The sequence below is a fragment of the Pinus tabuliformis genome, chromosome 4_2, assembly GCF_031772625.1.
Source record: "Pinus tabuliformis cultivar Carrire ecotype Pingquan chromosome 4_2, CPIR1, whole genome shotgun sequence".
Lineage (NCBI taxonomy): Eukaryota > Viridiplantae > Streptophyta > Pinopsida > Pinales > Pinaceae > Pinus > Pinus tabuliformis.
Window position 1 is genome coordinate 596,532,901 of NC_142304.1, and position 26,596 is coordinate 596,559,496.

The following is a 26,596-nucleotide window of genomic DNA, read 5'->3' on the forward strand; positions in this document are numbered from 1 at the left end:
AACTCTTCATTTATTAACTATCCTACTAACATGAAAAACATCAATCTAACTACAAAATGAAATACTAAAATAACAGGGTATAAGGTTAGAAATACAATACAAAGTTGCTCCATGGCGTCTGTTGGCTGTTTCTCAGATGTGCCATGTCCAATCCTGCATACGATAGGACTTTTTCCTATTAAAAAATCAAGTTGCTCGCGGCCATCAGATGTATCAAACCGCTTTCTCATTCTCTCTCTTGCGCTTTTCTTTGTGGCACGTTGTATCACTAATGTTGTGGAACATTTTGATTCAAAACTTTCAGATGAAGTATGTAAGATATGCATGACATGTTTTTCTTCATTTTGCATTTGCTCTGTCAAGAATGATGGATCAGTCTCACAAGTGTCATGAGTTATAATTTGATCTTTTATGACTGGTGGATTAACCATGTGAGCATCACCCTAATTCTTATTAATTTCCATTTTGTCTAAGTCACCTTCAACTGGCCACTTTTCAATGGAACAAATGACCTCCTCATAATAAGATGGATCTCGCTGCAGCAGATAGGGACGCTGTTATGAACATAAAATTATGTACAATAAATAAAAATAGATAATAAATAATAATCATAATAATATAAATATAATAATAAATAAAAGTAAATTAACTAATGGTTAGTTAATAATGAAAAGGCATGTCTTAGAGACATGCATGTTTGTGAAAGGGTACTTACCTGGCTATATATACAGGACCCTCATTCTCATTTGTACTCATCCTACATCAATTCTTTTATTCAATATACAATTACAATTACTATCCTACGATGCATGTCTTTGTTTACAAAGTATTTTAAATATTTCCGCTGTGTATACGACTTTTGGTCGTTACATTGGTATCAAAGTTGTTCGATCCTTTGGTCACTCAACCGTTGCACAAAGGCGTGTTCTCCGATCCAGGTCTTTGACCGTCAAATTCATCAACATTGTTATCGTTGAAGCGTTTCGCTACAAGAATTTGGAGTTTGTCCATTTCACTATCAAGCATTTGGCCATTCAAAAACAAAATATTAATATATATGGAGAAAAAAAAATTAAATAAATATATATATATATATATATATAGAAAAAAAAAATCAAATTCAAAAAAAGAAAAAAAATAAAATAAAATAAGTACATATAAAGATTAAAAAAAAAAGATTTAAAAATAAATAAATAAATATAGTCCGATGTAAATTTTGAAGGAGAACATTCATATATATAAAAAAGGTTCTACATTATTGATAAAAAGTGCATAATAAAGATAAGAGGGAATCTTTCCAAATATATTTAAAACTATACGTAAGAGAAGGAAGAGTAGATAATATTATCTTGATTCTTCATTAAGTGGTTTACAAGCCTGTGGTTATAGAAACCCATGTTAATTTCCCATGGTATTTTAAAAGTAAAAGAAAAACAAAAAGAATACAAAATCTCTTTATGTGAATGGTAAGTTTTAATTTTTACGTGGAAAAGCCCGTGGTTTTAGAAACCCGTGGTAATTTCCCATGGTATTTTAAAAGTAAAAGAAAAACAAAAGGAATACAAAATCTCTTTACGTGAATGGTAAGTTATACTTTTTACGTGAAGAGTAGATAATATTATTTTGATTCTTCATTAAGTGGTTTACAAGCCAGTGGTTTTAGAAACTAATGGATTTAAAAGTAAAACAAAAACAAAAGGAATACAAAATCTCTTTATGTGAATGGTAAGGTTTACTTTTTACGTGGAGAACATTAATCGAGTCAAAATTACATAAATGAACATATATTTTATAATATACGCCAAAGGTGAATAGTCACGTTTCACTAGGGTTGTAACTTTTCAAAAAGAAAAAAATATTATAAAGAGAAGTATTATATTATAAAGGGGTATTTAAAGAAAAGTTCAAGTCATAAAATTATTGAAAATATATATAAGACTTAAGTACAAAGCGAGTATTATTATAAAAGGTTACATAAGGAGAAAATATCAGTGAAGAGTCTATGTTAAAGTGAAGTTGAATTAAAGTTTAACTAGTTATATGAAATTTAAAAAATAAATACAAAGGACAATAAGATATTTAAAAGAAGCCAATTGAAACAATATTTAAATATTCTTTTTAAAATACAAAAGGAAAAAAGCGTAAGTAGAATTATATAAAAAGAATACAAGGGAGTTTTGAAATATTAAGGATAATAGGAATTTGGATTAAAAGAGTTTTGAAATTTTATATATATATATATATATATATATTAAAAAGGCACTTTTAAAGGAGGTTTGAAGTACAAAGTCCAAAGGAACTTTAAATATAATACCTTAAGTCATCTCGACAAAACAAATGGGATCAATCATTGAAAAAAAAATGATGGAGCTCAATTCTAAAATGACGAAGGAAGAAAAGTTTTCCTATAATGGTCTTTCAGTTACAGATCATAGAGTAATTACATTAAAAGGAAGTATCCAAGGAAGAGAAGTTAATGTTGCCATCAACCCAAGCAATGATAAAAATTATATCAACATCAACTTGGCAAATCAACTATTAATTCCAGAGCTAAGCATTGGTGTAAAAAAAAAATATTTTTGACCAAAACGAGTATAAAATTAGTGATCTACAAGTGACAATAGGTCATTATGACTACATATCTCAATTTCATGTTGTAAGGACGGATAAAAACACTGACATCATACTCGGTCAACCCTGGTTTAAGGATTTGGGTACATTCATGTTAAACATAAAGAAACAAGTTTTGACGTTTCCTTATAAAGGGAAGATGGTCATGTTTCGAGACATAACAAGTAAATCAAAATCAATAAAATCTTCATTAAAAGACCTTAAGGATATCTCAGACTTGATGTTTCAAGATAACAAAAAAACGATATCAAAGAAGCAAAAAGAGCTTGAAGAAGTCATTTGCAGCAAAGACAAAGAAATTTCGCGCCTCAGAGTTCACCAAGAAAAACTACTCAAACAAGTCAAGAAAGCTCAAGCATCAAAGAAGGAACTCAAGGAGCGTTTATTAGAACAAGAAGAAGAAAATTTATGTTTAAAGAACCTTAACCAAACATTAGTAGAACAAATCAAGTGTTTAAAAGACGAGAAGCGTGAAGGCCAAAATAAAGTTGACTCAGAGAATGAGGAATGCTTACATCTCAAAAATCATAATCAAAATCTGCTCAAATAGATTAAAAAACTTAAGGACGAAAAGAAATCATTGACGAATAGGTTCAAAGAACTTGTCACAAAGGAAGCATCAAAATCTCCAAATGTAACAGTCCAAACTGAAGAAACAAACATCAATACCACTAATCTCGTAGTTCAGGCAAATCCAAACCCTATTGAAGTAAAAACGTACTCAGAGGTTGTCGTTCAAATAGAGGAGACACCAAATAAGGATTCAGTAGTTAAGTCAACAACAACAATGCCTGATGGAAATCAGGAAACTGCCATAAAAACGTTTAAGGAAGTTCAAACAAGAAAAATTCCTTATCTACATCCGAATCACAAGAGTAGACACCTTAATCAATCTACAAATCTATATCACGCAAAACATAAACAAACTTATGTTTCGAAGAATATTGAAGTGAGCTCAATCCGGTCATACGATAACTATTCACCACACATCTCCAAGGATCAAAAGATTCCCCAGAAGATTAATCTAGGATGGTCCGATCCGTTTTCAGTACGACAATTTTGTCTATCGCTCAGAACATCATATCATCTTGTATCAACAAAGATCAAAGCTCAGAACAAGAAGATATTTTGAAGGATGAAGTTTTTTGAAGGAGAAGGCAATGTTATGAACATAAATTATGTAAAATAAATAAAAATAGATAATAAATAATAATCATAATAATAGATAAAAGTAAATTAACTAATGGTTAGTTAGTTAATAATGAAAAGGCATCTCTTAGAGACATGCTTGTTTGTGAAAGGGTACTTACCTGGCTATATATACAGGACCCTCATTCTCATTTGTACTCATCCTACATCAATTCTTTTATTCAATATACAATTATAATTACAATTACTGTCCTATGATGCATGTCTTTGTTTACGAAGTATTTTAAATATTTCCGTTGTGTATACGACTTTTGGTCGTTACAGAGGCTTATGATCTGTTAACGTTTCCTTGTTTCTTTCATCCTCTGGCTGATGCTAAAATTTCTATATTTGTATTGTTATGGCATCCATCTGGTTAGAGTGTTCAACCTTCATAGCACTGACTTCCTTGGCATGGTTTTCCTCCATGGTCAATAACTTATTTTGAAGACATATATGACCAGCTTCCATATCTTTTATAATTTTATCATTCTCTGCCTTTATGGTCATCAAGCAATTTTGCATAGAGCTCATTTCTCTGTCATGATTAGCTTTCATGGTTTCCATTTCCTTAGCATGTTTTTCTCTCACGACAAGTAAATAGTTTTGCATGGAAGTTCATTCTTTCTCATGATGACTCTGCATATTCTGAGCACACTTTTCTACTACGATGGCTACGCGATCAGAGTGTTTAATTTTCATGATTTCCATCTCCTTATCACGTTTTTCCAGCTGGGCGTACAAAGTTCTCATATCCTTGGCATAATTAGCTATCAATTTTTCTTGACTAAGCTCCATATTTTTTACCAGTTGCGTATAACTGAACTGCATGTCTTTAACCAACTACTTTAGTTGTTCTCTAAGATGCTTATCATTTTCTCTTTCATTGTCGACACTGGTTTGACAACTTGTTCCTGCTTTTCCACTATCATGGATTCGTCTTGCAACGGTACAAGTGGATGGCACATTTTGATATGGAGAATTGTCTTGAAATCTTTCATTGACAATTGGATCCTTTACAAGATCACTTTCATTCTGTTGCATAGTACTAGGGGCACAAGGCGAGCCACCTTGATCTTCATATCCATCTATAAAAGCATTGATGATGTCTTGTAAAGAAGCGAAAAAATCTTCAGGACAGTTATGAAACCAATTCAAAGCATCACCCTCTAAAGAAAAGGCAAATAGACGCATCTTCATGTTTATATTGGGAAGAACTACAATATCTGATTATTGTATGGGTAACCCTGGATAGATGTTTTCTAGCAGCAGCTGAATCACCACCTGAGAACAAAGGCAATTTATGAATGGCTTCTTCCGGCATATCATGGAGAAAATTAGTAAAATGACATGGCGTAAACAAGTCCTCCATGATGACTTGCTTAAGGGGATAAGGAGGGACCAAATGGATGCTAGAGAGAGACCCTTGTTCAAGAAAATCAAGAGATCCACAAGAAACGAGCTTCTAGTAGAAATTCTTGTAAGAAATGAAAAAAGTGGAGTAACCACTTGAACATGAATCTAGCTCTAAGATCCAAAAGGCAAAAATAGTTGGATATAAGGGAGGGCTTCTTGTCTGAGAAATAATGGATGAATAAGTGGAGCGAACACCCAAAAAAGAAACGAACTGAAATGTCTAGGTGTTAAAAGTGCAGATGAAACGATTAATGAGATTACGAAAGGTAAGGCGATGAAAAGATCAAATGACGCCAGGAAATGTTGTGCTGATGGGATAAGAAATGATGAAAGATTAGATGATTAAAACGATGTCGAGGAAACCAAGAACAAAAAAACTATGTCCCCGACAACGACACCAAAAAATGTTGGTGTTGCCGACTAAAATGAATGATAGAAAGATGAAAGATGAATGTTGAAAAGCCAAGGCCCAATAAATTGGTCCCTGTCAACGATGCCAAAAAATGTTGTCGCACAAATTGTCTAGGCACCGCGACAACGCTCAAAATAAGGGTTGTCACTCTAATCCTTACTCCGTTTAGACTCTCTCCTGACAAGTCAAGGGGGGTAGTCCCTAAGGTAAATGGATGAGGATAGCCCATAAAACACGGGCTTCAGGAGATTTTAAGGATGAACAACTTGATGAATTTAAAGCAAGTCTCAGTCAATTGAGATAGATAGATTAAAATAAGACACGATCACAAGATAAAAATGACTACAGACCAGTGCCTTTAATTTGAATTAACCATAAACTAAATAATAACAAGTCACCATGAGCAATTTATAATGTGGCAAAGCGACAATCATGAAAGATTAATTGTAAAATGCCCAAAACTCTATCATGCAAGAGATTCCAGATTTAAAATGATTTTCATTAATGACCAAGATCTAGAATTAATTAATTTTCTCCCATCGCCAATATAACTTTTGAAACATTAATCGCACTTGACAATAGAGAAATCATAAAAATGCATTTAATCACCAAATAATACCAAGGAACTTTAAATCAGAATTTTAATTATTCCTTAGGTAATTAGTTGAATGAAGAAATCAAAATCAAAGGGTTAATAAATTAAAATTTTAATAGGCCCTAGGCCACATTAAAAAATTTAATGTGAATGCGCGAATCCCTTTCATTTATTTCACTTTTAATTTTTAGATTTTTAGATTTTTTAATTTTTAATTTTTTTTAGGTTTTAATTTTTTTTAATGTTTTGGATTTTTAAATTTTTTTAGATTTTTTAATGATTTTTAATGTTTTTCAAAATGAAAATAAAAATTTAAAATCATATGTTAAAAATAAAATAAAAAATGTCAAAAAAAAAAACCAAAACAAAGGTCGAATTTAAAAAAATTGAATCTAACCTAAGGCATAGAATGAAAAAAAAAGTAGAACGGTTAAAATCTAAACTAACCCTAACAAATGAAAACCAAAACAAAAAATAAAAAAATCAAAACGTGCTTACCCTAACCAACTAAAACATAAGACGTAAATAAAACAAATCGAAATGTTTTTTGTGTTGTGCATATGCAGGTTTGCAGGTTACTTCGATAGCGGCAAGGATGAAGGATAGTGCAACGTGAGGACACAGCTAGGAGATGCAGCACGCAGGGATGTGAGGGAGAGGGATGGCAGCGACGGATGCAGGGTGGAGAGAGATCTAGCAGCTTGATAGAGCAGAAGGATGGCTGCAGGCTAAGGCTGTGGACACGCAGCATGCAGGTGGGAAATGCGGATGGGTAGCGCATAGATGGACGGAAGATATGTGGATGTGGAGTTGCGGATTGCAGTGGGAGACACAGATAGCAGGGGTTCGAGGTGAAGAGGAATCCACAGGCTTGCAACAAGCTATGGTATCTACAGAATTGAGGGTTTGATGCAAACAAAGACAACAGAGGGAAGAAAAAAGAGGGTTTCTAAAAAAATTCTGAATTTTGTAGGAAACCCAAAAACCCAAGTAGCAGATCGAAAAAAACCAGACAAATGGTAGCTAGAAAACCCCTTAAGATATTTCCAAAAATTCTTGATTAAATGTTAAATCCTTTTGCTTCAGATTGATTCCTGAAACCCTCATGAAAGTTTCAAGATCTAAGAATTTTTGAACCCTTAGACTGCAAAATTAATTTGAATAATATTCCTGCAAAATGATGTTGATGAACCCCAGAGATCTAGATCTTACCCACCGGGGCCTAGATCTGGACTCTACTCAAATTTCTTCCTCAAATCTGTAGCTACACGACAACAAGAAAACACTCAAACAATATATATAATGATAAAACTAAAACCCAAAAAAAAAAGTCAGAAAACCGAAAATAATTTACATATCTATGCACAGGAATGAGAGATTTATCAGATCTGAGGAGTATGAGTCCAACTCCGCTCCCAGATCTAATAATTTAAAGCTTTCAACAGACAGATTTATCAATTTCGCACAAAAAAAATTTAAATTTTTTAAATTTTAAAGGAGGTGCTTAGCTCAAAACACTTCATGCATCATCAGTAAAACTCTTATGATAAGCCTGGGATCAAATTAAGTTGGTCTCTTCAGAAAACACAGAGCGAGAGTTGGCTGGTCCAACTGAAAACTTCCCCAAATGCCCGATGATCTAAAACTCAAGACTTTTATGCAAAACTCAATTCAACCATCAAAATAGAGCGAGAAAATGATAATAAAATTCAGATAAATAGAAATACTTGCTATTACATTAAAAATTTAAATTATCACTTAAACCCCAGCGACTGAGCAAGATACTTGTACTCAAATTACTCTTCAGAAGCTATCATCAATGGCTAAAAAAAATTACGCATGAAAAACGACACATCTTACAGTATTTCCATGAAGAGTAACACCGGCAAAGATTAATCCCAAAGTCTTTCTTTATTATTCAAAAAATGATTACACGAGAGATTTTCGCTTAGCACACGACTCAAAGGTCGGATGATTCAACTGACAAATGACTTCCTATTTAAAAATAAATCCTCCAATGGCTAGTTCGAGTAATCTTCGTCAAAGCAATCTGGACTGTTGATGGGGATTAAAATTTCTTTTAATCCCATCCGTCGAAATATTAAATTCTTGAGGAAATTCGAATTGTCCAATTAAACGCATTTTAATTAACTCAAAAATAAAAATTTTGAGTTAATTTTCTAAAAAATTTGACTTTGACTTAACCCCCAGGGACCAAAAGCTTAAAATTTAGCAAAATAATTAATTTACTTTAGTCCCAGGACCTTTTAAATTTTGATTTTTAAGGACCAACAAATTTGGCTTTGGAGAATTTAAATTTACCTAGGACCTAAAATTAATTAAATTTCTGGCTTCGGATTTTCATTAATTTTTGGCCAGAAAATTTAATTAATTAACCTATGAGGGGATAAATTATTTTTCCAACCCTCAAGACACTTTACATCATGCTTTTCATATATTTTACATCTCAAAGGGGAAAACCCATCTGTAATAGACTCTCACAGACTACCCATTTCTACAACAAAAATTAATCCAGTAGACCAAGCAATTTGTAATAAAATAACCTAACCAAATAGTTAGGATTATTCCCAAATCACTTTTACATAGACTCGATCTAGAACACTAGGACTCGCCTAAGATCCCAGTGACAAAATACATTCCGGCTTTGGGGTAAGACTGAAGGAAAACTCTGCCAACCATCCAAGAATGGATTGGTGAGACAAAAAACCTCTCGGAATGTAAATCGTCACCAGAAAAGTAGGTTTACCTAGGCAATTACATACACGACATGGATCTGCTGAGATTATTTACATTATACACATGCAGAAAGGGTTTACATAATATCTTGGAAGTGAAATTGATGATGATAGTTGTACGGCACGAACACATCGATCAGGCGCTATCCCTTTTGCGAAAAAAGGGGGTGTAATGCTATGGGTCGTTGACACGTAGTGGCCAACAAGGAGCTGTAACTCGAAAAACATTGAAGCCAAACAGAAGCAAAAGCAAGGGGGAGAATCATTCAAGAACATCCTTCAAGGAAAAAGAGCAGACACAGAACCAACAAAATTGGTAGGTTCTTCCCCTAGCCCATACATCGTGGAGCAACTGAACTCCATTCCAGAATTAGAAATAGACAACACAGAAACAGATGAACATTGTTCTTCATTTGAATCACAAGCCATCATTTGTCGTTTCAATTGTTTTTGGCCAAAAACTGTTGAGCTTTTTCACTGGATTTTGACCAATTGGTCATTAGATTGTGAAATACATCTATGCTCAAAAGGTTTCTTCATTGTAAAATTCCGATCAACGAAGACAAGGGACATTATCTTACAGGATGGTCCTTGGTTCTGGGGATCGACGAGCCTATTCATCACACCTTGGTTCCCATATTTTGACGCAAACACCATGGTTGTTTCCAGAATGTCGGTGTGGGTCCGACTGCACAATCTCCCTCTTCATTTCTGGGATGAACGAGTTCTTGCAGGTATCAGGAACATCATTGGGACATATATTAAGACAGATACCCAAAGATTGGAGGAAAGGATATACACATATGCTTGGATATGTGTGGAAGTAGATCTTAGCAAAGGTCTACTGGATCACATTCAACTGATCCATAAACAGAGGAACTGGACTCAAATTCTAGACTATGAGAACACAACCTTTAGATGTAGAATTTGCAGGCAAATAGGGCACCTTCGAAATATGTGTCCAAATGCCAAGAAAGACACCGGTAGAAAGAAGAAGAATGGGAAACAGCTCAAAGGCTGGAATTTCCCTCCACCCAAGCATGAAGAGGAGGAGGACGAGGCAGATGAGGAACCCATACAATTTGGGAACAACCAGACAACACAGGTACCAGAAACTCAGGGGGAACACCCTCAAGAACCCATGGAACCACAAAACAATCAGGTACAAACAACAGACATACCAGAAGCAATGGAATCAAGTGGGTACAAACGTATACATTCATCAGACAATTCAGATTTTGACAAGGACAATACAAGATCTGATGGAAATCAGCTTGCACTTGTCACTTCTTCGCCGTCTCAAGGGGGATGGCGCAAGGTCGAGAAGAAGAAAGGGAGAAAAGCCTAACTTTTCTCCTCACTGTATATTAGTTTGTTTATTGTATGTTTCTGCTTATCATCAGTCATCAAATGTAACATATCATTTTGTTTTCACTAATAAAATTACGCTTTTTTCCTGGGGAAAAAAGAACAGTTCAAATCCTTGTACATTTCATCTTATTAATAAAAATATTACTACAATACATTGTGTGTTCTACATTTGAAGTACAACAACTTTAAGTTTGTTGCTTCAGTGAACAACAATTTGTTGTAGCCTTGTAGGGAAGATTGTTGATCATGGACTTCCTATGATTTGCCATGGATCATTGGGACAGCTCAAGGATTGTTTTGGCATGGACAAGATTGGTATGATCGAGACTGCTTCATGTGATGAACTACATATTGGAACGCTAGTTTCTTCATTGGATCATGATGTTGCATATCCGAGATTGGAGGGATGTGCACGAGTTGCGTTTGATCCAGGAGGATGAGTGCTTGTAGGAATAGGTTGCGGTGAGGTGATGGCTAGTGTTCGACTGCAGCTTGGATTGACCTTGTAGGACACGAGATCCGTGACAGGTTGAGCCAATGGAGATAGTGTAGACTTAGAGGGAGTTTAGCTTCAAAGGGAGTAGCCGTATGGAAGTGTTGAAGTCTTCAGGTTCAGTTGAGATGAGGCAGAGGCATTACCGAAATTGTGTGGTTCATTCTACAGAGTATGTTGCAGTGGTGGACACCAAATGGGCTAGTGTCACTAATGATGTTGATGGAGACTTCCTAGTGTTGGAAGTACCTCCCTTGCTAAGAGGGAGTGTTGAGATTTGTAGCTTGGGAGGTACTCCAAACCCTAGGCTAGTGGGTTTTGAAGGAATGGACACACAAATATAATTTGTGGGCTTAGAACCCAAGCTTGGGGTTTTGTACCCAATGGTGTGGGGCCAAATCCATGAGGAGTTTCAATAATTTGACCCTTGGAGATTGTGGTAGACCCTAAAGGGAACTAGGGGCCGCAAAGAACACGAAAATTGGGTTAGTAAAAATGGAGATAATAATTTTTGAATATTAAGTGTGGGCAAAGGAGCACAAAAGAAGGGTCAGGTTAACTTAAGGAAGGCCCTAGATTGGCTAGTTGTTGCCGTAAGGAAAAGATATAAAAGGAGGAGAGGAGGAGCCTCATTCCTCACCAATCATAGCTTCGCTTCTCTCATCTGAAGTCTGAATTTGGAGGTTGAAGTTTACCTCAGGAAGTCGCATACCCTAGGTGACCAAACAAAGGCAAGAGCAAGTGATTCTTAACATTGTTTGGGTCCGGTTTTGTGCTGGTAAAGGAAGCGAGGAAGGAGACCTAGGGCCAAGCTGATTGTGGGACTATTTTGGGCATTAAACTGTGAGCTTATTCCTCTAATTGAAGGCCGAAAATTTATATGATGTTGAAAGTTGAATTGACCAGGTTTGGGGAGGTCGGGTAGCCCTATAAGGCTGCTAGAATAGGTCGCATTCTCCTGTGAGGACAGGGCAACAATTGGAGGTTTATGGAAGTCAGATCACAGTGGTTTATGCAAGAATAAATGTGCCCTAGAATCTCAGGTGTTGCAAACTTTACCAGCAAGGTTAGAGGGCTAGAAGTGGACGACTTCAAGGTAGAGAGGGAGCCAGATTGGGTCCATGTGTAGGACTGTGATTTGACACATCCAAGAAGCATCGAACCATTGAAGGTACTTCTGAAGTCTGAGGCAACCACATTCTATGTGTCCTAACCGAAGTTTGGAAAGAGGTTGGATTACTCTTTCTTGTGACAAGTTGAAGGACCGAGTAGGAGTAGAGGCATGCCAAGTTGTTTGAGGGCATTTTCTAGTCTAATATGTGCTTGCGTGGAGTTTGTTCTTCTTGAGTAACAAAGTCGAGTTTTGTTGTAGGGTTACAAGGGGGACCAAGCCCTAGAATAGGGTTGGTTTGCAGTCAAATGGAGGGCTAGTTAGCACCCTAAAGAAGACAGGTAACAAGCGAAGGTAGGAAAATCTGTTGACAAGAGGCAGCGAAGGTTTTGATGTGATTGTAGGTTTGGTTGAGGGTTAATTTGGTGTCCTAACTAGGCTGAATACTTTAGGTTTGTAGCAGCACAGGGCCTAGGTTGAAGGCAGCAGAAAGAGTCCCAAAACAAAGGTATGTATTCTTCGTAGTTTGGTTTGTTTGCTAGAGGATGTTGTCCTAGTGTAGGACAATTTGTGAAGCTGCCAAAATATCAAGAGTTAGGAGGGCTAGAGTGGCTTGCTCCAAGCCCTAAGTGCAGGTCATTGAAGGACAAATGTGCCGCTAGAAGAGGCAGAATTAGGTGAGCTCAAGACTGATTCTTGAAGGATGGAGAAAGGAGGTTAAGGGAGCACATCACATTAGCCCAAGTTCATTGTTAGAGAAGGACATCTTGCAGTGATAGGTGGTATCCCTCCCTACCCTAAGGCGTGTCTTCATCAGGCAGCACAGGAAGGCACCAGTAGGAAGAAATTCCTGAAGGAGTTGTGTCCTTGAAGGACTAACGAGCAACTAGTTGGGCAAGAAGTCCCAACGGAGCTAAGGAGCAACACTAGGCAGTTGAGAGTTGTTAACAAACAAGACTTTGAACAACTCGACAGAAGTCTCGATGTATTGATGTGTTGAAGGACGAACGGTCAGCTCGAGAGCAGGTGAAGCTGAGTTCAATGACCTAATGAAGTTGGTTCATTGACAGAGGAAGATTGGAGTTGTTCTAGATCGAGAGCCAAAGGACCAGGCATGTGTGTTCAGGGCAAGGTTACTTGGGAGCAGGAGCGAAAGCAGGGAGTGGGAGCGGGAGCGAGGAGCAACATTTTCAAAAGCTCTTAGTTCAGGAGCGAATCAAGAGCAAATTTTTATATAATATATAGTTTTATATATTTTGATGCATATATGTCAACAATGTTGATTTTTGGTAGCATTAGATGTACTCTAGCCATGAAAAATGGTGGAGAGGCTAAACCATATGAGATCTCCAAGACCCATAAATGGTTTGGGCAGATTCTACCCGATTAAGGAGATATTAAAATAATTAATATTTTTAATGGAGTTCCTAAGTCTAAACTTAGGTAAATAAAATAATAATGGATATTAATATAAAATTGGGTTAGAAGGTTCTAAAGGACATGGCTCAAGCCAAATTTAATCTTAGCCGTTGATTAGAGATGTAATCTTGGTCATTGAAGACTTAACAGAAAAAGTATAATAGGAGGCTTGAGGGTCAGTTGGAGATACACTAGAGTGATCAGTCAATTCGATTTTCTAGAGCAGGGTTTGCTAAGAGAAATCGAACCAGTGATCAGTTTGCAACGAGGGGCGGTGAGTATAGAGGCAAAGAGGCAGAGATAGTGTTGGAAGACCAGCGCAGAGGTAGAGAGGCAGATGTAGAGCTAGAGGGAGCCACGCAAAGGCTAGCAGAGGTTGTACAAAGGCCAGAAGGGCCTGCATCATCCACACAGAGGTTGCAGAAGTGACACAGAGGGCCAAAGAGGTTGTGCAGAGCCTCAAAGGGTTGATGCAAAGGCCAGGAGGGCTGACACAAAGGTTAGGAGGGCTGACGCAGAGCTTCAGATTGTGCTAGAGAGGGTTTCGCGGGGCAGACTTTCAGAATATATGCTTCTGAAGAGAGGTATTACTGCCAGATTTTTTTATCTCTGTCGGGTGAGCCAGTTTGGCACCCAGTGTTCTCAGAAAAGCTGCCTAATAATAAAACCCTCAGAACTATTGCACCGGTTTTCCCAGGTTGGGTTTTTCCGGGGATGATTGTCCAAAAATAACGGTTTCCCTTGTGTGTCTGTCTATTCTTTCAGTTGATGATCTGTAGATGGTTGAGACTGCATTTGTGTTTATTTTTAGTATTTATATGGTTAAATAACTTGTTAAGGAATAAACAAGTAGGTGAAATAAACCAAATAGTGCAGTAGGAATTTCTGATGTGTTAAATTCAGAAAAATCAACATGGTATCAGAGCATTGCAGATCACAGGAGAGCTAAAGGCACCAGCTGAATCAGAGAATTTGCAGTAGAAACCACTGTCCCGAGGGACATAAGTTGTTCCTAGGCAGAAAGCAATAGAGAAGGGTTGACACAAAGGGCCTACATCATCAGTTTGATCCAGAGAGAGGCCAGCGCAGAGGCAGAAGAAGATAGAAGAGCTTCGCGAAGAGCCACGCAGAGACTAGGGGGCTTGACGCAATTGGCCAAGGGAGCAAATCAACCTTCCCGGGATTGCGCAAAGCCTAGAGGCTTAGTCCTTTCAGTTGCTAGGGCATAGGAAGCTACGGGCAAATTGCGGGGAGTGAAGTTGGTGGGGTGTTGTTGCTGTCGAGACAGAATAGTACCTAACGGGGCAAAACCAAGGTAGAGGGAGTCGCTACCTAGGCGGATTTCTAGCCAAGAAATCCAGATCAGTGTTGCAGGTGCATAGGAGATCGGAGAGGTGTGATTTGACGGTTGGCAGGAGGATTTCCAGGAGGGAAATCGAGACTCAGAGGGAGTCTAGCAGAGAACTTCCAAGCAGGAAGTAGAGACTCAGAGGGAGTCAAAGAGAGAACTTCCAGAGGGAAGTAGAGACTCGGAGGAGTCGAAAAGAAGAGCAGAGAGATGGACATGAATGGACTGAGGGATCAGGATAGGTTGGACAGGGCGTCCAACTTTGTGATCTAGAAGGGCAAGATCCTGTCCGTTCTGGATAAACATCACATCAAGGCCTTTGCCTTGAGAACCGTGGCTATCCTTGTTGACCCGGCTGATAACGATAAGTATGAGGATGCGATGGCCAAGGCGAAATGCATAATCCTTGATGGGGTCAAGGATCATGTGGTCCAGCATATCGCCGAAAAGGAGATGACAAAGGATACCTTGAAGACACTGTATCAAGGCACTTCCATGCAGAGGAAGATGCTACTAGAGAATCAGCGGCGGTCGTACCAGATGCAGAAGGGGGAGCACATAGATCACTTCCTCAGCAGGTTGCAGGAGATCCAAGACCAGCTGACTTCTATAGGGGCCACGCCGGATCAGGAATTGATGGTGAGGACTGCCTTGAACGCAGTCTCCGAGGAGTGGGAGACGTTCATCCAAAGCATTTTGGGCAGAGAGCGCATCTTTCAGGATGGGAAGAATTGTGGGCAGCTCTTCGCCAAGAAGAGATCAGATAGCTAACCAAGACGGGAAGTAGCAGCGAAGGGGCTCGGGTCAAGAAAGAGGAGGAAGAGGATGCAACTCTAGCATCTGCGGGAGAGCATGGGAAGAGGAAGAAAAAAGACCTCTCCAAGATTAAGTGCTTCAACTATGGGGAGTTGGGCCATTATGCAAGCCAGTGTCCCAGGAAGAAAAATAAGGGAGAGGCGTCTGACTCCAACGCAGCGCTAACGAAGGTGAAATAGGAGGTAAAGGAGGATGACGATTGTGCCATGAGCACTCATGTACCTCTAGAGAAGAGGTGGGGAGACATCGAGCTGTAGTCAGGTAGACTATAGGGGATGAGGGGCAGGATCCTTGAGGTGCCCAAACTCTTGGATCACATTCGGCTACGGAAGCCCTTAACGACAATAGCATGATGACAGGTGTCAGGTGGAGCAAAGTGTGGTGGAGCAGAAAGGCAGGGCTAGAGTGTAGAAGTCTGTAATAGCACAGTAGAGGTTGCAGCAGTGCGAGAGGCACAAAGGTGTTTGCAGCAGCGCAGTGGCAGCAGAGGGAGCATAGGTGGCTTCAGCTTCACGAGGCTTCCAGACTGACCAGAATGTCAATATTTGGGTGAAGTCAGTTACTTACTTCTCGGTAACTGAGTTGCAATGCAGTAGTTAGCAGTGGTAGTGTTATGGGCAGCACGATGCAGCATGTTGAGAAGGAGTTGTAGTACAGATGTAGCAATGGCAGTGCCAGTTTCATAAGCAACAGTATAGGAAGCAGCAGTGCAGGGGATGTGAGGCAGCATGCCAAGCATCAACATAGATACCGATGCGGAGGATCAATGTGATGCTTCTATGGTGAAGCATTACTACAACACATTCCTTGCTAAGAGGGAGTGTTGATTTTTTGGTAGCATCGGATGTGCTCTAGCCATGAAAATTGGTGGAAAGGTTAAAGCACATGAGATCTCCAAGACCCAAAAATGGTTTGGGCAGATTCTACCCGGTTAAGGAGATATTGAAATAATTAATATTTTTAATGGAGTTCCTAAGTCTAAACTTAGGAAAAATAAAATATTAATGGGTATTAATATAAAACTGGGTTAGAAGGTTTTGAAGGACATGGATCAAGCCAAATCTAATCTTAGCAGTTGATTAGAGATGTAATCTCGGCCGTTGAAGACTCAACAGAAAAAGTATAAGAGGAGGCTTGAGGGTCAGTTGGAGATACACCAGAGTGATCAGTCAGTTCGATTTTCTAGAGCAGGGTTTGCTAAGAGAAATCGAACCAGTGATCAGTTTGCAGCGAGGGGCCGTGAGTACAGAGGCAGAGAGGCAGACGCAGAGCCAAAGGGAGCCATGCAGAGGTTGTACAAAGGCCAGAAGGGCCTACGTCATCCACGCAAAGGCTGCAGAAGTGACGCAGAGGGCCAGAGAGGTTGCACAAAGCCTCAAAGGGCTGACGCAGAGGCCAGGAGGGTTGACGCAGAGGGCCAGAGAGGTTGCACAAAGCCTCAAAGGGCTGACGCAGAGGCCAGGAGCGCTGACGCAAAGCTTCAGATTGTGCTGGAGAGGGTTTCGTGGGGCAGACTTTCAGAATATCTGCTTCCGAAGAGAGGTATTACTGCTAGATTTTTTATCTCTATCGGGTGAGCCAGTTTGGCACCTAGTGTACTCAGAAGAGTTGCTTAATAATAAAACCCTCAGAACTGTTGCACCGATTTTCCCAAGTTGGGTTTTTCCAGGAATGATTGTCCAAAAATAACGGTTTCCCTTGTGTGTTTGTTTATTCTTTCAATTGATGATCTGTAGATGGTTGAGACTGCATTTGTGTTTATTTTCAGTATTTATATGGTTAAATAACTTGTTAAAGAATAAACAAGTAGGTGAAATAAACCAGATAGTGCAATAGGAATTTCTAATGTTTTAGATTCAGAAAAATCAACAAATAAAAGCAGGTAGAATGGGGAATTAGATATAAAAAACATAAAAACATGGATTGAACCATATAACGTCAATCATCTAAAAGTTATAATCTTCATCAACCACGTCCACAAGTTAGTAACATACAAAATATCGAGTCTCATGATTCATCAATCTTTAAGTTTCAAGCTTTCAAAATTCAAAATATAACATTTATCATCATTGATCACTAAAGTTGTACTTGTAATCATTACCATTACGAAGTAACCAAACTATAACAAAAAAATATCTAACATGAAATGGAATGTTTCAATTTTCAACTTTCACGAAGCATCATATTCATAATTCATTACCAATGAGTTATAACTGCCAACTTCAAACTTGAATTGTCATATATTGTTTACAAAACATATCATAATAAATATGAAAGAGTCAATAGTTATAAAAACTACTAGAAACTAGAAAATACAAGTAAATCTATTATCTATTGCTAATGCTTGGGCCTCTTGCCACAAGAAATGTCTAATTTCTGAGCAGGTCGTGGTGGTCTTCTAGGAGTCTCCTCCCGCATAGTCGCACGACCAGAACCAGAAGGCACATGCCCTCCACATGAGGATGTAGATGGAGGTGGCGATAGCAAAGGAACAATTGTTGGAACTCGAGCACTGCTACTGGATGGTGGGGGTGGCATGGCTGTTGTTGCTTCATCATCATCTTTCAAAAGTTCTACTTCCAATTCTTCTAGATGTATAGTGCCATCCTCCAAATTATCGTCCTCTAGGTTGTTGTCCCAAGTTTTATATGATGTATCCTCATAAGCCTGATCACAATAATGACTCAACAACCTCAAGTTGTAGTGCACATAAACCAAGCTTTCTGCCCGGTTTTCATTGAATCTGTTTCTTCTCACATTATGGATGAAGTTGTAGGTGCTCCAACACCTCTTTGCAAAAGAAGTATTTACAACCTGTAAGAGCACTTTTTTTTTCCAATTTTGGCAAAAGTCCCTGGCCACCATATGCTTCCCATCATGTGATAGCATCAAATTTGTCCCTATCTTCCATTGCGTGCAAAGAACCAAACAAACCAGTGCAACTGAAGTATCTACCTAATTCAAGGCACAGCTTAGCACACTCCTCCTTATCAGGGACCAACTTGTCTAATGCTTTCATATATCCTTCAAATACCTTTGGATCTGTATGAGGTTTGATCCTAACCCCACCCCCAGGTGCAGGTTGGCCCAACCAAGATGGAGAGTAGTATTTTGGCATAAGGATATATGCCAAGGCATATAGTGGAAAATTAATTTTATTCCACAGTAAACACACACAATTGTGAATCATTGTATACAAGTTGGGATCTTTTTCTTGAACAATATCTTTTATTTGCCCCAACATGTTGTCCATCTACTCATACACCTCCCCAATCACTGGTTTATATGTATCTACAAAACGAATCATGCTATAAATGGGCTTGGTGAATTGCAAAACTTCCCTCACACGTGCCCAAAACAGACCATCGAGAGCAGTCTCCTCCACCTGTTCAAAACTTTGCCTATCAATTGTCGTTGGAGCCTTGTCCTTTAATACCTTCTAGCATTGACTTGATACCATGCTAGCCAATGACTCTCTTACCTTCAAAATGCGGCTGAAGGTGAGGTAACAACTAGCAAATCTAGTCTTCACAATCTTCAACAACTCCAAACTTGGGTGACTACGGAAAAGCCCATGGGTATTGCTATGATTGGTAATAAATTTTATCACTCTTGCCTCTCTTGTACAAATCACCAATCCATCTGTATTGAGGTTGTTTGTTTTTAATAATATCATGCATCAAAGGGTTCATTGTGTGAACCAAACACCCAAACCAAAATATGTTGGGGTATCTATCCTCAATAATTGCTCCTGCGTCCTTACAATTAGAAGCATTATCAGTGATGACTTGGATGACATTGTATGGCCCAATACGTTCAATTGTTTCAAGTAATGGTTTTGCAATGTTGATGGCAGTCTTGAACTTTTCTAAGTAATCATATGTTGAAAGGAAAATTGCACCATTATTAGACACAACAAGAACACTTATCAATGGCTTTCCTTTAACATTTGTCCATCCATCAAATACAATGGATACCCCATGCTCATTCCAAGAATTTGTCATTTTACCCAAAGAATGTGTTATTTTTTCTTTTTCATGATCAAGTCCCACGGTTTTATCCTTGTCATACTCAGGGCTCTTGTATCCTTTGGGGGCATCATTAATGGTAGAAACCATTTCATTCCAATAAGGTGAGCGAAGAACATTTAATGGTATCCCACATGCATAGAGAAATCGGTAAATTTTTTAATCCACATCATTCCTACACCCTTCGTCAAGGAAATCTGATATGGTTCTATGCCTTAAAGGGATGTTTGTTCCTGTGCCTCCATATCCACTACCATGGGAGGATGTTGATGGAGTTCTTTGTGCATGTGATTGTGGGCTATCATGTTCAAAGACACCCTTTGATCTTTTAGATCTGTATTGGGCTTCCTCCTCTTCCCTTATGTATTTGGCTCTCTATGGTGCTAACACACTTAAACAAGTTCGGATTCCTATTTGTTTATCTCCATCCCATGGCCTTTTCCCAAAGAGGAGCCTTCTAGCACGAGTGTATGAACTTGTGTAAGTGTTTTTGCAATGGAGGCATGTAAATTTAGTGATTCCGCCCCCTTTCCTTCCTTCTGACCTAGAAACATATTTCCACAATGGGGTTTGGTCTAGTTTTGTTTTTGTGCCCTCATCATCTCCACTCTCCACTTCCTCCTCTCCAGGGTTTTCATCAAATCCACTAAAACCCACTTCTTCATCCTCTTCATCATGATCAACCCTCCTACTCTCCAACACCATAATAACAAAAAAAGGAACCAACAACAAGAGAATGCCAAGCCATATAGCCATGATGTTTGAAGTTTTGAGCCTGCAATAAAATGGAGGAATGGGAATAGGAAAGAGCGAAGAGAACATTTTCATTTAGCAATGAACATATAAAAAACACAAATGTTAGATTAGAGTCTAGATCCTATCTCTCTGGCCTTCATTCCCAAGCTCCAATCTCCCTTGCAAGCTCCTCAAGCTCCCAAGCAATACTCCCAATCTTTCTCTGAATCTCCCTCCTCAACTCAAGCTCCAATTCCAAAAGCCCTCTCTTGCTCTCTCACTGTGAAAATGGTGAATAATGGGAGGGGAGGAGGGCCTTTTATCTTATTTTTCCCTCCCCTTCCCTCCCTGTCTATTGCATGTCCGCCATACGCCTTTTTCACTGGCGAGAGCAAAATTTTTAAGGAGGGAGCAGTCGGGAGCATTTGTTCACCGACCCCTCCCTCCTTAAAAATTTCACTCCGGGAGAGAAAGGGAGCGTTAGCGGTCAGGGAGCGAACACTCCCGCTCCCGACCACTCCCTAAAAAACAAGGAGCGCAATTTTTTTAGGGAGCGTGCTCCCGAGGTCACTCCCTATCTGCTACCAAGTGGAGCACGCTCCAGGAGCAGATTCGAAGGGGGGTTGGGGGGGCACTCGCCCACAACCCTAGTTCAGGGTATGACCGAGAGGAGCTGAGAGGGCACGCTACATCAGCCAGATGGTTAGTGTATCTTGTTCAGGTAGTTTGGTTGTCATAGTTGTTGGCACCAAGTCCCAGTGATAGTCTTGTATTAGTGGATGTATGAAGACCATTATCCTTGGTACGAGAGCCCTAGACAATTGTAGTATCAATTTGTTAATAGAAAAAAGTTCGGCAGTTGAAAAATTGTAAAAAGTTGTCTATATTTGTGCACGTGTTGATTTACTATTATTTATATTCCGCTGTGCAAAGTAGTTTGTTGTAATACTTGGATTGGTAACATCAATGATTGTAAGATTCTAACCTAGACTCCAGTATCATGGAAAAGCAACATACATCCCCTCTCAGCCTCTCGGCCCAATAAGTCTGCACACTGTATGAACTCGTAAATATTTGTACAGCCTGAACTTGACCTCTTCTGTGCACTGAATACGGCCTAGCTGAAGTCTACGCTGGCTGGAAAATATATGATGCTGCAACAGCCTCCCTTTCTCCCTATATTTGTGCTGATCTGAAGCCCCTAATTCTCTGAAACCCTAGCCTGAAGTGTTCTCTTCTTGCTGCCTTTCAGCCACCAAGTCTCTAGTGCATAATGACCAAGTTTTGCGCCCTTTTTCCCTCTTAGAAGTTGACCTGGGCCCACCACTGCCATGAATGGCTGAGATTAAATCTCCTTGGACAGCTGAGATCGATCTAATTTTTTACTATAGGAAAATTTAAATTTTTCTAAGTCAAAGAATAATAAAAAAGTGTAACTGTGCCTTGGCCCCACTTGTGGGTCCCTCTGCCAATTTAATGCACCTGCTAAATTTAGCAAAACCCTTCCTCCTCTAACTCCATTTAACATAGATTGATAGAGCTTGTGGATGAAGTCATTATTCTGCAACAATGATTGGCAGCAAAAATGCTGCATACATTTGGCACTGCCAATAAATTCAAGACATCAACAACACTAAGATAAGGAGGTTTGAAATACATAAACAAGATCCAAGAGACCCACCAATATCAGGAACATGAAGAACATGATAGCTAAGGAGATTAAAGGATGTGATAAAAAGTTCTGTAAGACATTTAAAGATTTCCAAAACTTGTCTCACTAAGATAAGGTTAACGACACTGATAAAGAACCTTCAGTTGCTGGGGAAGCACTCAAGATTGAGTTTGGACAGCCCATAACAACTGTGACAATCAAACCTGGCATAGAGGTGAAACTCTGGCTATTTGAGATGGGACTTACGAAGAATGGTTAGAGAATGGTCATAGAATGTTGGAATACTTGTACTATGTGAAAGGAAACCTAAGAGTAGATATAAGTACACAAAAAAATGATGGCACCCCATATTCATAGGAAAAACTTGCCTATGTTTGGTGGAAATCCATAGATCATCAAGGTTAAACAATATACCAAATCAAGATATTTCGTATGATTTTAACAGTGCAAAGAACTGGCAAAAAGAATTTCGTACTATGATTTTGCTAACCTGACGGTACATATTTCTTCACAAGGTTGAATTAGTAGTGTTTTTTCAATTAAGTGTGTTGCCATATTTCCTACGTACACAGTTTTTCACAGCATTAAATGAAGATTCATTGCAACTGAAAACATAGTTGCTAAAATTTCTATATTTACCACCAATGTGTTGAAGACCTATATTTTCCTCCTCAACTTGAAGCTTAGGAGTCAAGCAATGTATCTTCAATGCACACAGCTAAGCTACCATGAATCTGTTGTATTACATGTTCACTGTATTATGACAGATTGTAACTCTGTCAAACAGTGATCTTTCTTAATTTTCAATTAAGTGGATTCAAAGAAAACTGCATAGCTCTATGTTTCATACCTGGCATTGATTGCAGACCAAGACTAGCATTCGGCAATTAGAACATCGACAACGTGAAGTATAATCATCAAAGGGATTATGACAAAGTAAGCATGAACCAATAACTTCTTTATCAAGACTTCCAACTGAAATCCTGCAGAAAGAAGTCCAGGAAACTGACTATAAAAGCTTTAACAACCCAAACAATATGAAGCTTTAACTTGACATTAAAAGATGTCCATACCTGTGGTCAAAAACAAAGTTTTTGCCTTTGAAGAACCCCCCATCAGGATATGCCTCCAAATAACGTTGAACACCACCAGATAACTGTCCATTTAACTCACAAAGTTCAGGAACCATTGATTTAAAAGAGATAAGCAAGCAAATAACAAATGTGAAACTAAGTACTTGGTGGAGCAATGTTATGATGAACACCTTGCACAAGACAATTAGAAAAAGGTTTTTATGCTTATCTCTCTTGTATATATCTAAATGTTTGTATTTGAGTGGGCTTTCTATTTGTGTGTATTTGTAAGTCACTTATGTGGGAAAGGCAAAATGTAAGCAACATGAAAGAATCAGAATATTCATCTACTTCAAATGGTCAATTACATACAAGATGCCAATCAAATGTAGAGGCATCCCTTGTATTTAAAGGACACCATTTTCAAGCATTTTACAAGCTGGGTTTTCATTCTCTAATAGCTACGAATTCCCTAGTTCCCCACCAAGAGTAAGTTCTACTTCTTAGAATTGCAATATCTTGCTCCTTAGGTATTACATATTAATTGTCTCCTTTAGTGGTCCAACAACTCTGCATCTAGGTTCCTTAAAAAATTTCAATCAACTAAAATTTGCCCAAATTATTGTCCTCTGATAGCCTAAAATCCTCGAAACCACTGTTTTGAGTGATCCTCCATCAGTGGTGGAGGTATAATGCCAGCAATTGTCCCTCACTAGGAGTTGCTCTGAAGTATACTATGAATTCACGATCCAATCCTGAAGTACCATTTTCCTTCTTTTAATCGTTCCTCATCTAGTGTATAGAAATCATTGCTGAAACATTGTAAGCATTAACCAAGCTAACCATTAGAACCATCTGCACTACTTCACTCTGCTTAGTCATAAGAAATCACCTGCAGAAAACCGGGTGCAAAAAAAGTTGTTAGACTAAAAGTCACCTTTCGTGGAGCTTTCATGAATTTTTCCATGAAAATGTTGTTGTGGACAGGATTTAATCTCAACTGCCAATCACTTTGAAGATTAGGGTAGTGGATTCAATCAATAACTCAAAGAAGGCTAGGCTAAGGGAGAAGACACATCTTTGAGCACAAAACATATTGAGATAGTGAATTCCCAGTGATTAGGTGAAAAAGGACTTTCATCCAAGTGTGGGATTTGAGGAAGAGCGCAAGGGGCAACAAGAGAGAAGGATCCAAATCAACCAAGCAGGATCGATGGACAAATTCTACAAAGGGTTTGATTAGCTAGTAGAACACCAGGTTTTTGTTATATTTGTATTCTTTCTCATAGGGCCATTATCCCTGGAAGAACAGAACTATTGTATGATTAAGATTTATTAATCAAATTTTGAAAGGCAGAAATCTATGATGTGTATGGGATAGCTCTTTTAATTTGCTTCCATTGTTATCTTTTGTTAAGTGTTAAATACTCAGTAATGCTTTCTATTCAGTAGATCTATGTAATAATTAAATTTTACAGCAAGCAATCTGCTAGGAAATAATTAACCAAGTTGTTGGGGTTAGAGAAATTAACATGGTATCAGAGTTTGTTGTTTGAGAGAAAACAGTTTCTAAGTATTGCACAGAGGCAACCACCATACAGGAGTCGCAAAAGATGTACACAAAACAAAAAAAGTGACTACACGGAGCGCACACTAAACACACATGCTTGTAGGCGATAAGGAAAAGCCGTACAGCAGAGAAAAAATCGTAAGTCCGTTGTATGTAGCCATACACAGACACCAAGATAGTTAGTAGCTGGCGAGAGAAAGATGCGTAGTATGGAAAAAAAGTGTCTGCAAACATGGCAGGCTAAGACAAAAAAGGTAAAAGAAAAATAAACTGTCCAAATCCAATCGCCAGTCGCAAAAAATAATAGTGCACGCATGTGTCAGACAGCTGCCAATTTGAATGCAGTTGTATGAGATCGTACAATTCACGTAGGGTATGGAGCAACTACCACATAGTAGCTGCCACGCCCTACAGTAGGTATGGAACCATACACGCAGGGTGATAGCCGCAGGAAACTATGGGATGCAGTGCCATATTAGCTGGGTGACAAAGGGTTTACTTGCAAGAGGTACAGAGGCAACAGGTTATAGCAGACAGTACAACATCGTTTGCTGATTATAGCCAACAGTGATTGGAGGAGGTCACTATTTAGAGGGAGACCTACCAGTCAAGGGTTTGAAGGTGCTATCAACTAGCAGCAGTTTTATTTTTGCAGGTGCTAGGAGGACTTAGCACATGACAAAAAAAATATCAGATCCAGAGATGGCAGCAGCGGGCCTTAGGTTTGAAGATTGTTTGGATGGAGCATTTAACTTCCCATCCTCAAGGGCAAGGGTAACCTTGCTTTCGAAGAAACATGACCTTTGAGAGTTTTGCAAAAACTGGTTTACTTGAACTGATAAATCCAACAAATAAGGTGGTTCATGTAAAGGGCATCAGAGCCCAAAGGATTCATGCATGCCATAAAGGATCATTTGATCCTACACTTGGATAGAAGCAGTCGATCAAATCGATGATTAAAGCTCTAGTGGACCTCTTCCAAAGTGACAACATGAACAGGAAAATAATATTGAGAAACAAGCTTAGAGTGACGTAGAGCTTGTAAATGTGGAACTGCATGGTTTTTCCAAGTCATGGGAACCATTTTTCAAGGTAATTTTGTTAAAATTGGCAACTAGGGCCAAACTCCACATAGGTCATCTTATTTATGATAGCTGATATTTTTCTTGGATTCCTCTCTTCGAGAGGTGTAGGATTTGATCTAAAGATCATCCGATTCCGACATGTAAAAATGAAGATATGAATTTATTTATATTATGGACAAATTGTCAAAGTCGGCCAGCAAGCAAAACAGGGATTTTAACCCCCAGCTCATCCTCAACGTTACATATAAAAGGAGACCTCAAGTCATTTTTTCATCATCTCATCTCATCACATCTCTCTCCTCACTTGATTGGGTACGCAAATCTGGCAGCTTTCTCTCACACGTGCAAAGGAAGGAGGACGTTTTCTGTTGACTGCGTTGACCAGCATTGACCAGCGTTGACCGAGCTGCAGGGAGGCTTTCTAGGGCTGCGTTGACCAGCATTGACTGCAGATTTGAGTGAGGAAATTCTGTTTGGGCAGGCCGCAATTCTGGGCATGAATTCCAAGGCTGTTTGACCCCTGCATTGACCAGCGTTGACTGTCCTAGGGCTGGCCACATGGTTTACTTCTATTGACCAGATTTGACTGGACATTTTCGGACTGTTTTGGACTGTTTGGGTTTATTGTTGGAGGCCAAAGTTGACTGGGTTTGACCAAGCTGTTTAGAGGAAGAATTCTGCCCTGTTTGACCAGTGTTGACTTTTCTGGTTAGGGCTTCTTGCTGCTGTCATAAATTATCAGATTTGCAATTTGTACTATCTCTCTCTCTCTGCTGAACTATTGAAAAATATAAGAAGAATTGATCAAGGGTTTCCCCACATTGGGGTTTGTCCCTGGCTGGTGCCACATCTTGTGTCCTCTTGTCTTGGCTTGTCT

The 26,596-nt window shown here is 38.8% G+C and overlaps 1 protein-coding gene across 2 annotated transcripts in view; it reads right to left on the bottom strand.

Moving 5' to 3' along the window:
- Window positions 1-26,596, bottom strand: part of LOC149170708 (rhodanese-like domain protein) — a 292,286-nt gene that overhangs the window by 68,918 nt on the left and 196,772 nt on the right. For both annotated transcript variants that reach the window (XM_089423995.1, XM_089423996.1), the window contains exons 6-7: window positions 23,065-23,147; window positions 22,842-22,974 (exon numbers count right to left, since the gene is read on the bottom strand). In XM_089423995.1, the coding sequence (XP_089280121.1) occupies window positions 22,842-22,974; window positions 23,065-23,147 (216 nt within the window). The remainder of the gene's footprint in view (window positions 1-22,841; window positions 22,975-23,064; window positions 23,148-26,596) is intronic.